General features: G+C 42.5%; 1 protein-coding gene across 3 annotated transcripts in view; it reads left to right on the top strand.

Moving 5' to 3' along the window:
* PLPPR1 (phospholipid phosphatase related 1) overlaps nt 1–12809 on the top strand; it is a 163664-nt gene that overhangs the window by 117071 nt on the left and 33784 nt on the right. For all 3 annotated transcript variants that reach the window (XM_086868681.1, XM_086868682.1, XM_023944330.2), the window contains one exon: nt 10831–10963. In XM_086868681.1, the coding sequence (XP_086724807.1) occupies nt 10831–10963 (133 nt within the window). The remainder of the gene's footprint in view (nt 1–10830; nt 10964–12809) is intronic.

Raw genomic sequence — 12809 nt, 5'->3', positions numbered from 1 at the left:
GTTAAAGGTCTTTGCTACTTCTTCTCCTAAAGTAAAAAAACTTATTTTCCCACTTTAGACCCCAACTTAACTGAAAATATAAAGGTAAAATTATTAAGAGAAACATTCTAACAGTGTTATAATCTAATTTCTAATTTTCAATTTCACGTTGTCTTCTACACCACCTGTGGCAAGTGAAAGCACAGAAACAGCTTAGCACAAAGAAAGCAATGACAGCATGGATTGGCTCCCAGTGTCTGGAGATTTGAGAGTAGGGATGTCCATGCAGACTGTTTCAGCAGGCAGTCTGTGGGTAGGCACTCAGGGCTTCCCCCGATGTCGACGCACCAGCTACTGCTCCAGTCCACTCCTGCAGAGTGTTAGTCGCGGCTTCCCATCCTTCTCCTCCAGCTGAGATGTCCAAACCTCTGGAGCTTTAGAGACCTTGACTCGAGTGTGATCTGTCCACCCGTGTTCAGCTGTCTTGATGGCTCTTTCTGTGGTCAGCAACACCTGGAAAGGTCCACGCCACTTAGCCACCAGGGGTGCTTCTTTCCACTCTTTAACTAGGACCCAGTCTCCTGGTTGGGTATTATGCACAGCAAAGTCCAAAGGCAGGGTCTGTGTCAGCTGAGCTTCCTGTCGAAGAGATTTCACAAGAGACAGTATCCAGGCCACAAATTGTTTTAAATATACATCACTTTACTCCTGCCCCAGGCCGGGAATTACAAGGACAAGGAATTCTAAACATCAGTTCAAAGGGAGATAGTTGAATATCTCTCTTGGGTCTGGCCCTTATTCTTGCTAAAGCTAGTGTCAAGAGCTGCACCCATGGCTTACCAGTTTCTATCACCAGCTTCAGAAGATGCTTCTTTATTTCCCCATTCATCTTTTCAACTCGGCTTGATCTTGTTCTAAAAAAAGACTTTAATAATTGACCCTGTAGTTGCGGAAACACCTGGGAACACTTCTGGCTACTCATAACTGACATACTATTACTAAATGGTATTTAAATCTTGCCACCAGGAGCATTCTAGTGAAATCTACCTGGTATCTCTGGAAGGGAGGGTACCAACCAATGCCTTCTCTCTCTGGCAAGTTCCTTTGTAACTCTGTTATTTGTTTTAGCACAAATCAAACAAACCTTAAAAGCTCGCTTTGCCAGAGCAAAAAGACCCACAGCAGCACACGTCTTGAGGAAGGCTTCTGCTATCCCTCGGGAGCCTCGGCACCTCCCCCATGAAGCTGCTTCAACAACTGCAAGGTCAGAACTCCCGGCATCCACCGCTCACCATCCCCTGCAAACTAACCACCTCCCTTTCCCTCTGCCCCACTCTCCACAACTATTTCAAGGTCCTCTAGTGGAAAAGACAACCTTTCTGGCAAGGGGGCAGCCACTGGGAGCAAGGGAAGTATCCCAGAAACTTCAGGCAACAATGCAGCTTTTCGCATCTCCATCAGCCAGTCTCCTTCTCTTTGCCTCTTCTGAGGCAGTCTGCCTCCCTTTGCCTCACTGCTACTTCTTTTGGCAAATTTACCACTTCCAATAGGTGGGAGATTAAATTCTCATGAGCCAACGTCTTTCCTTTGCAGGTTAATAAACCTCTTTCCTCTCACAGTTTCTCAAATGCATGTACTATCTCATATGTATATTTAGAATCAGTAAAAACATTTACTGTCCTGTCTTGGTATAACTCACAAGCTCTCACGAGGGCATACAGCTCAGCCCTCTGATCTGACCAGGTGGCTGGTAACCTCCCCCCTTCCTTTAATTGCTTTCCATTCATGACAGAGTATCTTGTAAATCGTCTTCCTTCTATCACCCTTGAAGACCCATCAATAAACACGTTTTCCCCCCCAGTCCATGGGATGTCTCGCAAATCATTCTTTGCCCTAGTCTGTAGATCTATTACTTGAATACAATCATGGAATTTGCCTTGGCTCCCCTCCTCAGGGCCATTCAAACAGGAGGCTGGGTTAAAACCTTCCTTGCTTTTAAATTCTAAATCCTCCTGTTTTAATAAGCAATACTCATATTGCAACAGCCAAGAGCTGGTCATCCACTTAGAGGCTCTCTCAGTTAACAACGCTTTAATCTGGTGTGAAACTTTAACAATCGGATAACCCCCCCTTGTCAGCTTTCGGGCCTCAGCCACCATCAGAGCTGTGGCTGCGCAGTTCTGCAGACAATGGGGCCAGCCTCTGGCCACCGGATCTAACAGTTTTGAAAAATAAGCAACCGGTCTTTGTGTTCCTCCATGCTCCTGAACCAAAATTCCTTTTGCATGACCCTGTTTAACATTCATATATAATTCAAATTCCTTTTCTGTATCTGGAAGAGCTAGGACTGGGGCATTAACCAATTTGTCTTTTAATTTTTTTAAAGCATTGCTCTCCTTCTGGTGCCCATACCACAACATTAGGACTGTCTTGTGTTAAAAAGCCATATAAAGGTCTGGCCACAACAGAAAAGTCTTCATACTCGGCAGTATCTCACCAACTTTAAAAACTGTCATAACTCCCTTTTTGTCTGGGGTAATGGTATTTGTAGAATTCCTTGTATTCTTTCTGGATCAATACACCATAACCCTCCAGTTTAAATATGCCCTAAATATTTGACCTGTTTCTCTACCAATTGTGCTTTCTTTTCTGACACTTTAAGTCCTTTTTTTTTTAGCAAGAAAATTAAGCAGTTTCACAGTAGCTCTTTCAACCATCTCCTCCTGATAACAGCAAATCATCCACATACTGCAACAACTTAACCTCTGAGCATGGAGCAAACTCTCCTAACATTTTTCTTCTGCTAATTTTGCCCAAACAAAACAGGTGACTTTGTATAAACATGATCTAGTTCAGCAGCAAGTAATGCCACTGCTTCAAGATAATTACATCACATTTCTTCATTTTTTAGTAACTAACCACTCCCCAGCCAATTTTTGCATCAAGTTCATCTTAGGCATAGGGAGATGACTAACAAATTAACTTCCATTAAGGAAACTCTAATATTTATAACATTTTATAACCTTTAACATTTAAAACTTTTATTAAGGAAAGAAACAAAATACTTTCCTTTAAAGTTTCCCCATAACTTCCACAGAGGAAGGGCATGACAAATACCCAGGCCTTCCATAGGACACTATTTTTACAAGGTTGCAGTTACAGAATTTGCTTTAGGGCTACAACACACCACAGACTGGTGGGGATGTTCCCCACAAGGTATGACTTACAGCATTGGCTTCATAACTGAAACTTGCCAATTCTGGCTTTTTACAACAAAACATACGAAAAGCAGAGGGGTGTGGTCCCCTCCAAACTGGAGCCATTCTGCACAAAACTTCATGTAGACAAATTAATTAAATCTTCAAATTAATTTACTACAATTTTTACAATTCTTTCAAAGAAAGATGGTTAAACTTCTGAGCCCACAGAAGAAACCGCAATTCTCACAACTCTTTTGAACAATCAAAAAAATTCTTTAGACAATTTTCCCCCTCAGGGATAAAAATTAAGGTGAATCGAGAGGTCTGTTTTTACTAAGACACACACCTCTCCTCGATCCAGACCCACTTTAAAAGTTGACAACGGCTCTAGGTTGGTGGATATAATGAGAGCCTTTGACACTCTTAACAATCCATTTCTCTTATCTTCTGGACTTTCTTGACAGTCCAGCTGTTTTTGGCTTTTTTGCAGACATTGCCGTTCTCAGTGTCCTATGCCCTGCAGACAGCACACTGATCCTTTCCCAGCCACTGTTTGGCTTGGGTCTCCCCTGCTGGGGAGAAAAAGCCTCTGCCACTTCCTTGTGGCCGATCCCGTCCCCTCAGTCCCAGGGGACCCCTTGGACCTTGCGGTTTTTCCCTCTTTGGCCTGAAAAAGGCTATCACCTTCACCTTTCCTCCTTGTGCTCACTCTGTTTATCACACACTGAATACCAGAGCCAGTCCCTGTCCTGCCACATTCTTCTCGGTCTGGGATATTTCCACCGTCCGAAGCAGCGGGCAGCGAGTGGAGCTGAAGGCAGAACGAGCCCCCAAAACTTGTCAGGAAAATTAATCCACAAACACCAGAGGTTTATGTCCAAAAAGGAGACAGAGGAGTCCTTTTACTTTAATTGAATAAAGGGAGAGGCCATGGGGCATTCCCCTGGGGTCTCTCAAATTTTTGGAGGGCGCAGCCTCCTTTTTATCCTAATTCTCGGCCGCTTGTCCCTTCTCCCTTTCCCCATAGGCTGAGGTACTTGAGAGGTACAGGCTTCCCGGAACACCTGATACCTGCAATACCTTCCCCCCACCCCCAATGCACAATCCCTTCTTAATTCATAACTTTTGTGGAATTCATGGTGCTCTTTCAGTGCCTCTTTGATCTTTTAGTGGAATCCATCCCATTGTTTCTGTCGTCTCTCACTGATAGCTACATCTTATCAGCGGACCCACAGCTTGTTTGTAAAGACAAACTCATCATTCCTCTCAAGCCTGAAGATCACCCCTCTCCTGACTGCAGCTGTTCTGATAAAAACCTCAGAGACAATGCAGTGCAGAAGGGCAGAACTGCTTTTGGCCCAGCTCAAGCCAGAGCTGATGAAATACCCTCTGGAACATTTTGCAAAGGTCACCTTTTGGTGAAGCATCCTGCTTCTCCCAGGGAGAGTGTGTAGAGTCATGCTGAAACTGGCTGATTGAGGTTGAGAGTTCCACAACCCTCATATGCTGCTATTCTCTGTTTTTGAGCACTCTGCATGCATCTTGTCTCACAACCAGTGCCTTCCTCATATCTGCTCCTCCCCTTGGCTGCTGTTTGAATGCTGGAGACTTGATTAATTTGGTTCTTTCTATTTGTGACATTAAAAATGTAGCCACATGCATCCTTGCACAGAATTTGGAAAATGTTTGCAGAAACCTGCCCAGAACTGTGAGCAATGATGTCCCAAGGTCTAAATTCAGTTTTGTTTGCTGCAGAGATTTGTGTGTTGTATCATGTCCCTGGGTGAGGTTTCAGTGTAGAATGTGGTGTTAAAAAGGACTGACTGCGTCACAAGGGTGCTGTTAGAGTAAACAAGTAGAAGTATTTAAAAGCTGGCAGAAATCAGTATAATATTAACTCAATACCTAGGAAAACCAGGTTGTGTCTTGCACTTCACATAATTCTCCCTAATGTAGGAACTCCATTGTCTTGCTGTGACAGAAAATTACATCACCTGTACTATTTTGAGAAAAGCAACAGAAGGAAGTTTCACAGAGAGACAGACTTGAGGCAGCCCCAAACTGTGGGCACAGTGGTGCATCCTGCATCTCTCCCTTGGCTGGTGCTCCTCCTTCTCTGTCCGTGTGGAATTGCAGCTGCAATTAAAATGGTGGGAACTTCCACACAACCCCAGTGTTCCTTGGAAGTGTGAAAAAATTATAAAAATAGTGTTTTCTCATTTGTCACAAGTGAGTGAGTGAGTGAGTGAGTGAGTGAGTGAGTGAGTGACTGACTGACTGACTGACTGACTGACTGACTAAGTGACTGAGTGACTGAGTGAAGGGGAGGCAGGAGGACTGTGAGTGTCACCAAAACTGTGGGGAAAACATAAACCCTCCAACAACATATTTAGTGTTAGAGAATCAAGGCATTACTTTATTTCTGACCAGGATGTTGTTCTGGCCAGGATGTGCAACAGAAATAATTTCATCCTCAAGGTAGTCCGGGTGTGCAGAGAAAATCATTCCATGACACATGTATTTTTCACAAACTTTATACTTTCAAAACCCATAGATATTCATTAGTTTAATGTTCATTGGTTCCAAGTTAAGTAGTTCTTGGCATTTGGTTTCCTGTTGCTTACAGACATGTTCACTTCTGTTGCTAATTAGGTCCTCATTCCTCTCTCTCTCCTGTCCCAGACCAGGGGCGTTGTTTGGAGTTGATAGTCCATTAATGGCCCTTGATGGCCGCTGATGGCTGATACCCTTTGTGTATCTTCTGGGCTACTCCCAGTCTGTTGAGATCTTAAGCTCATCGGGCCTTTACCTGGTGGAACAATGCCCTGGAAAGAACTTCTAATTCCCTTCCCCCCTCCTTCCCCGGGACAAAGGCCTATATATGTTTGACCTCATAATATCAAAGGCCTTTCCAGCCTAGTTCATTTTGTGATTCTGTGGAAGCTGACTAAAATTATAAAATGAAAAGAAATTACAATTAGGATATTTTCCAAAATGAGTTGCAGCCTCTGCCAGCAGCAGTGGGACAGTGAGGAGGCAGTCCAGGCAGATCCCACTGGGGAAATGAGATGAGCTGCTTGAGTTGCAGTGAATCTGGCGTATTCAAAGGGAAGAAAACAGAGGTGAGACTGGGAGAGCATGACTGGACCACAGGAGTAGACTGTGGCATTCCACATGCACAGGAGTATGGACAAACATGACTAAGGAGAAATATTTTGGCTACTGGAGAAGCAAGCAAAAGCATGGCAGGGGAATGAAGCAGGGATGCAGTCCTCAGCTTTGCTAGAGCATTTGAACTGAGGTACAAGGCCAATGTCCTGAATGAGAAGAACTGATAAAAGGAACAAAGGAGGTTAAAAGCTGGGCTCATCCATGGCTATCAGCACCATAAATAATTACTCTTCTAAATTTAATGCAAACCTTCAAGCCAGCTTCTCACCCCACTGCACAATTGCCACTGGAGAGCAGCTCCAGAATGCCACTGTTCTGCAACCTCCTCTTGGTTGTACCACAGACACATTCCTGAATAGTTTTAGTTTATCCTCACAGAAACGGGTCTTCTTGATGGTTACATAATTTTAATTTCTTTTCTTGGAACAAAGTTGTGCAAATGATCCTTTGTGTGAGCTGATCAGAAAGTGCTATAGGAAAAAAAAAAGATTCCATGTCCCTTTAAAAGCAATAGTTCCATTATTTTGTTGATTAAATTGATAATTAAATTTACAAACTGTTGGTAATCTGTACAGGAGTGCAGGGAGTATCAGGTGCTATGCTGTGCTGAGAATTTGAAAGGGGAAAATGAGACATTTCACTGTCTGAAAATGTCAGCTAAAGGACTATCATGGATAAAAGACTGTTGAAGAGGAAAATGGACAGATAATTTTATCATCTGCTGGGTCAGGATGAGCCAGGAAATAAGTAAAGTGTGTGCAGCAGAGGGCTTTGAGAGCTGAACACTGAGGGGCCAATATTTGATGACACTGCGAACAATAATATGAAGGCAGGGAAAATTGAGGAAGTTTTCTCACTGAAGAGGCTGAAATCAGCAGAGGAAAAATGAGTGCTGGGTGGGTACTTCTAATTCATACTGGCGATTTGGGTCATCCTTGTATTTTTACCTGCTAGTAATAAGAAATGAAATGTGAGCAAGACTTCTCAAGCAATAAATCCTCAGTGTAGATATGCTGCAATTGCATTCAGGAAACCAAGAACAAAAACACATCCAGGGCACTACCTTTGTTTCCCTATTACCTGCTCATGCCAGACTGCACATCACTTATGCTTTCAATCTACAAGCAATTCTCCTGACATTTCTACTGTCTAATTAAGCTAGTATGATACAGAAGTTCATTAACCTTGCATTTTTTTCCCAAACAGAAACCAAAGCAGTTTGTTTGCTGTTTTATTTTTCCACCCATATTTTGATACAGAGTCTATATTTAGATATCAGCTACAGAACTGATTTGTAACCATTCCTGGAGTGCTGATTCTGTTTTGGCAGGAGCTGAGGTATTCAGTAGTGCCAGTGATTGATTCTAGGAGGCCAGCTGGACAGCTTGGCTGGATGTGGACCCTACTCATGCAGTATCATCAGGGTTTAAATCATGAGAATCAGTGGAATTACTTGATTTCAGAAATGCCTGTGAGAAAAAAACAAGTTCTTTGAGAGCTATTCAGATTACATTCAACTGCATACAGACCGATCAGCTTTCAGAATCATGTTTCCAATTGCCCATTGAATTTTTAGGAAACAGCAAGGCTGACTTTCTAGAGAGCCCATATTAAGCATATAGGAAAACAAATTTTATCACATCCTGCCGGAGCTTATCTGTCTCTATCCCTTCGGCCTGCGACAGGAGTGGGTCACACCCCAGGAGCAGGATGACCCGAGGTGTGACTAGAGCACTTGCTCTAAGGCTTTTTGGCTGTCAGTCTGTGCTCTGAGGAGACAAGGACAAGAGGGAGGTCTTTTGCATGGGATAACAGAGGATTTATGCTCTGGGGAATCTTGGGGGCAAAAGACAGAAAATGTGAGCGTGCAACAGCTGAAATAGGGAGGCAGTTCAAAGGGAGGGTACAAAGCATCAGCTAATCAGAGATATCCTGGGGAGGGTAAAAGGCAGGGTTCACAAAATCATCATCCAATGAGGGAGGTAGGGGGGGAAAGTTGGGTCACATGGACTAATCAAGCGTCGAAGTTTAGGGGATTTCCAAAGTGGAATTCCAAGCATGTGGCAGGCCTAGGATGGGATTGACAGAACACTCAGGGTAGACTGACAACGTGGGGTGGGAGGGTCTCATTTGGACCAAACCATCAACTTGGGCAATTACAGAACATACCATTAACAAGAAACACACTGCAACAAAATTTCAGCAACTAAATTCAGTGCCATGGTGACATAACAAGAATGGTGCAATTATGTTCAATCGCTTTGTATTGCCACACAAACACAGCTTTATTGCCATATACCTAAACTCTGCATTAAACTGAAGGCAGTATTCATTTTTAAAAATAAAATTTTGAACTGTTATGCTGTAGGAAATCTTGAATAATTCTTAAATCAGTGGAATGGAATTGAACAGATTTACAGCCTGGCAAAATTTACTCCTAAATCTAAGTGGAACTAATCCATGCACATGGGAGTTTTTAGGAGTATGCCAGACAGCTAGATTTATAGAAACAAAGATTGGAATTGAAGCAGGAAAATTCTCTGTTAACTTCTGATGTAAAGGAAATTTAAAGATGGATGTATTGTTACAGGAGGACTATTAGTATGTTTTATACTTAAGTCTTTCATTTTTAAAAAATTTTAGGAAATTTTAAAGTTGAGTAGCCCTTGTGTTCATAGAGTAGAATTCCCTCAGGGTGTGAATTGTCTCTCAGTGTGTATGTAATGCCCTGGGCAGACAGAAAGCCAAAGCAGTAATTCAAACTTCTGAACATTGCAATAATTCAAGTAATAAACAGTTTGAAACAGAGTGTCACTTCAGAACTGCTTTAGTGCAGATTGTCTTTTTCTTAATTCTCAGCCCCATCGTTAGTGAGCTGAACTTATTGAACTGCTTGCCAAATTCTATTAAGATCAGATGGAGTGAAATGGGATAAAGGCAATATTTCAGTGCAGCTCCCATTCATCAGCTCCCCTCCAGATGCCATTATCAACATGCATTTTACAGCTTCACATCTCTTGCCATCGGTGGGCAGAATTATAAAGAGGTTGAGCACACTTGGCTTGAATGTCAATAATCAATAAGGATGCTCATCTGACATAATAAGGATAAATTGTTGCTCTTGAAACAGCACACCGTTCCAGCAGTCAGAGTGAACTAAGGTGACTTCCTTGACATTTATACTAACAGGGTGTCTGTGCCACCCTGTGTGTGTAATGTGTACACAAACACTTTTGTTATGCATTTTTCTGACTGTTCCCTAACACTGTGAATTTCTCTTGTGTATGTCCTGTAATAAGGTATTAAATTAATATTTTTTTAGTGTCCCCATTAAAGCTAATTTCTTCCACTTCAGGTGTTTTGTTGTTTTTTTTTTTTTAATTTTAAATACTTTCATTAAAAACTCTGTCTTTCTAAAAGAGCCCCAGTTTCCCTTTCTAAAGCCTGCTGACAGAATGATAGGTAATATTTTCAGAAGTTCCTGCTGTGTGTGGACTGTCAATGCCTCTAAAGCCTGTGATTAAATTCTGTTCACCTTTAGTGAGGGCAGATAGGCCTCAGCGCTACAGAATTAAATTAGTTCTAAGTGCTTAAGAAATAACAATCCTACTCCTATGGGAAGCAGCTATGACATTTATAGAAAGCATGAATGTTCACATCATACACAAATATGTAACACATACACAGCTAACATCATGATCAGTGGTTCTTTGGAGACATAATTTTTGACAGTAGAACATTAGTAAAATACTGTTCTTTCTCACAGTGTTTTAATAACAACAATCCTTGGTTATTACAAACATTTCTGGTCTGTTATTGCAAACAGTCCTTGGTTGGCTCCATGGCCATCCAGCTATCAGTGTTTGAGACATACTCACTACCCCCTTCTGGGAACTGAGAGCTCAAAAAGGGTCTCACTTCGAACCCTTGTTTAGAGGGTCACAAGAGAATGGGCTTTAGTTATGGTAATCTTCCACCCAGGGCACAATTCAAGTTAGTAGCTTCTTTTTGAAAGTTCAACAACAAAAATATTATCTCACTGGGATTATTATGCAGACAAGAAAAATAGGTTTCCAACACTGTTTGTGAAAAAACAAGTGCTAGTTGGATGGCAGAGTTCCTGGGAACAGACAGCATTTCTGATATGCTCAACAGGGGCTTAGTCCAGGTGCAGCTTGTCAAGGCCAAGGCTTGAGGAGCATTTCTCAACTCGCAGTGCAGCTAGGGGAGGAAGGAGAGGCGCATCACCACAATCCACTCCGTAAGTGAAGTCACCTTCTCTAGGTCTCTGCACCACTGAGTGCACCCTCCAGGGTGGGAGTTGGGTGTGTGTCAGTCATGCTGAGCCCCACAGTGCAAGTGCAGTGTCCCCAAAACACATGTCTGTGTAGCACTGTCTGTGGAGTGGAACTAGTCACCCATGTTTTAGCGCTTGCTCATGTAATTTTTAACCTTCTGTTTCTTTCTCTTTCCTTGGCAGATTTTTATTGGTGAGATATCCATGTATTTCATAAAGTCAACCCGAGAAACCCTCATTATTCAAGAGAAAACTATTTTGACTGGAGAGTGCTGTTACCTGAACCCACTGCTTCGAAGAATAATACGTTTTATAGGTAAGCATTCTGTGCACTGCAAGCTTGGACCCTGCATGCACCAAACCAGGACGAAACACCCTGAACAAAGTACATCACAAAATTAATTGAGCTGTGAAATTTTTGCAGGCATCTTCCACCTTAAAGGGATAGTCCCCTCAGGATTTCCAAGGTAACTTTCAAAATTTGCCTTATCATGCTGGCTGGAGCTGGTTTAGATCATATTCTGCTAAGCTTAATGCTTTTTTGAGACCCTTAAAGAAAGGTTATACCAATCAAATCCTTTTAGGAATAAATCCATCATTGCTAGTTTATGTGAGCTAAACATTTTAGTTACAAATTTGTCCTCACCAGCTCATCTATTTGGCATTTTTCTTTTCAGCTCTAATTTTAACATCCATAGCTCCGCCACATAATGTTCAGCTGAGCACAGCATAAAAAAAGCCCAGAATTCACTTCAAAATAATATTATTATTTTCATTGTGTTTGCTTTTTCTTAGAGCTTTCATTGAGTTAATTGCTGAGAAATTAAGTTCTGTCATTAAACCATTTGTAGGTTGCTTCATATGGTGCTTGCAAACCGCTTTACCTTCTTCACACTGTTGATGAGTCCCAAGTTGATGCGTGGGATGGGATGTCTGGCTGATGGCACGGACCAGTGGCTCCTCAGATGGCTCCCCACTGGCCAAGAGGGGCTTTGCCCACAGAACATCACACCACTGCCCTCCTTATGCACTCTCAGAAGTGAAGCACCTTTACACACTGCCTCTCACAGGGAGCTGAGCCCTTGTACAGGGTCTGACCTAGAACAAGCAATGGCGGGGGGAAAGCTGAACGTGTCTGGGGTGCTTCTTCCCTGTCACTGCTGAATTTTTGAGCTTTACTTGGAATGAAAATGTCTGCTGTGGCTGTGGCAAGTGTTGTGCTGCTTCCATGACCACATCCTCGGCTGCAGGCAGGGGTACTTCATCAGAGCACACAATTCAAGGTATTGCCCTGTGCAAACATATTTGTCATCAGCAAATATATGCTGCAAAGGAGGAAGAACCATGGTTTTCCTTCTCCTTCAGCTCTCTCTGTGCCTCCCGCTTTATGCATGGAAAGTAGGGAGTGAAATGTGCCCTCTGCCACCCTGGAGGTGGAAGCAAACCTCCTATGTTTAGTTACTCGGGCCTGGTCTGTGTGTTGCTGGTGGGAAGAAAAAGACAGAGAAATGCAGTTAAAAGTAAAACACCCTTGAATTTCACATAAGCTCCAGGATATATGGATGGACAGCAAACTCCCATTAAGAGAGAAGTGGAGTACCCATGTCCACAGGGCTTTTTGACTATTCCAGCACACTTGGCATGTTGCAAAGTCCCATTCGAACACGCCTGCCTGCAGGGTCAGCACTAGAAGTTCTTAGATCATGGAGGCTAAGTACTTCCTCAGTATGTTTTCTTACAGTTAGCTTTATTCTTAAACACTCAGTTGTTTCTCCTCTGGTGGAAGAGAAGGGGTAACAATGAAACTCTCAGAGAGTAGTAGGATATAAACCATTCTAGGGAAATGAATCTTGGCTTTTAAGCTGTGTTTGTTTTCCTGAGAAAAATGAAGTTAATATTATTACAAAGGCCTTGGAGTCTTTGCCTTGTCTTAAAGTACACTGTGTGCTTGTTTTCTTCTGAAATCTTTCCCCTGCCTCTGCAGTGAAATGGAATTTGTTGGATGAAATAATATATTAAAGAAACTGAAGATAACTGCATTTTTCATTTGCATTTCATTTCACTTGTGTTTTGAAAGCATGGCACTGCATGGACTGAGCAGCTGTACCCTGTGCCTGGATGATCCAGGGAAGTTAGCTGCATACAGCTGCTTACTCCAAAAT

This window comes from Cyanistes caeruleus, chromosome Z, assembly GCF_971803275.1.
Source record: "Cyanistes caeruleus chromosome Z, bCyaCae1.hap1.1, whole genome shotgun sequence".
In the NCBI taxonomy this organism is placed as follows: domain Eukaryota; kingdom Metazoa; phylum Chordata; class Aves; order Passeriformes; family Paridae; genus Cyanistes; species Cyanistes caeruleus.
Note: the sequence above shows the minus strand (reverse complement) of the source record. Positions and strands in the feature narration are given on the sequence as shown.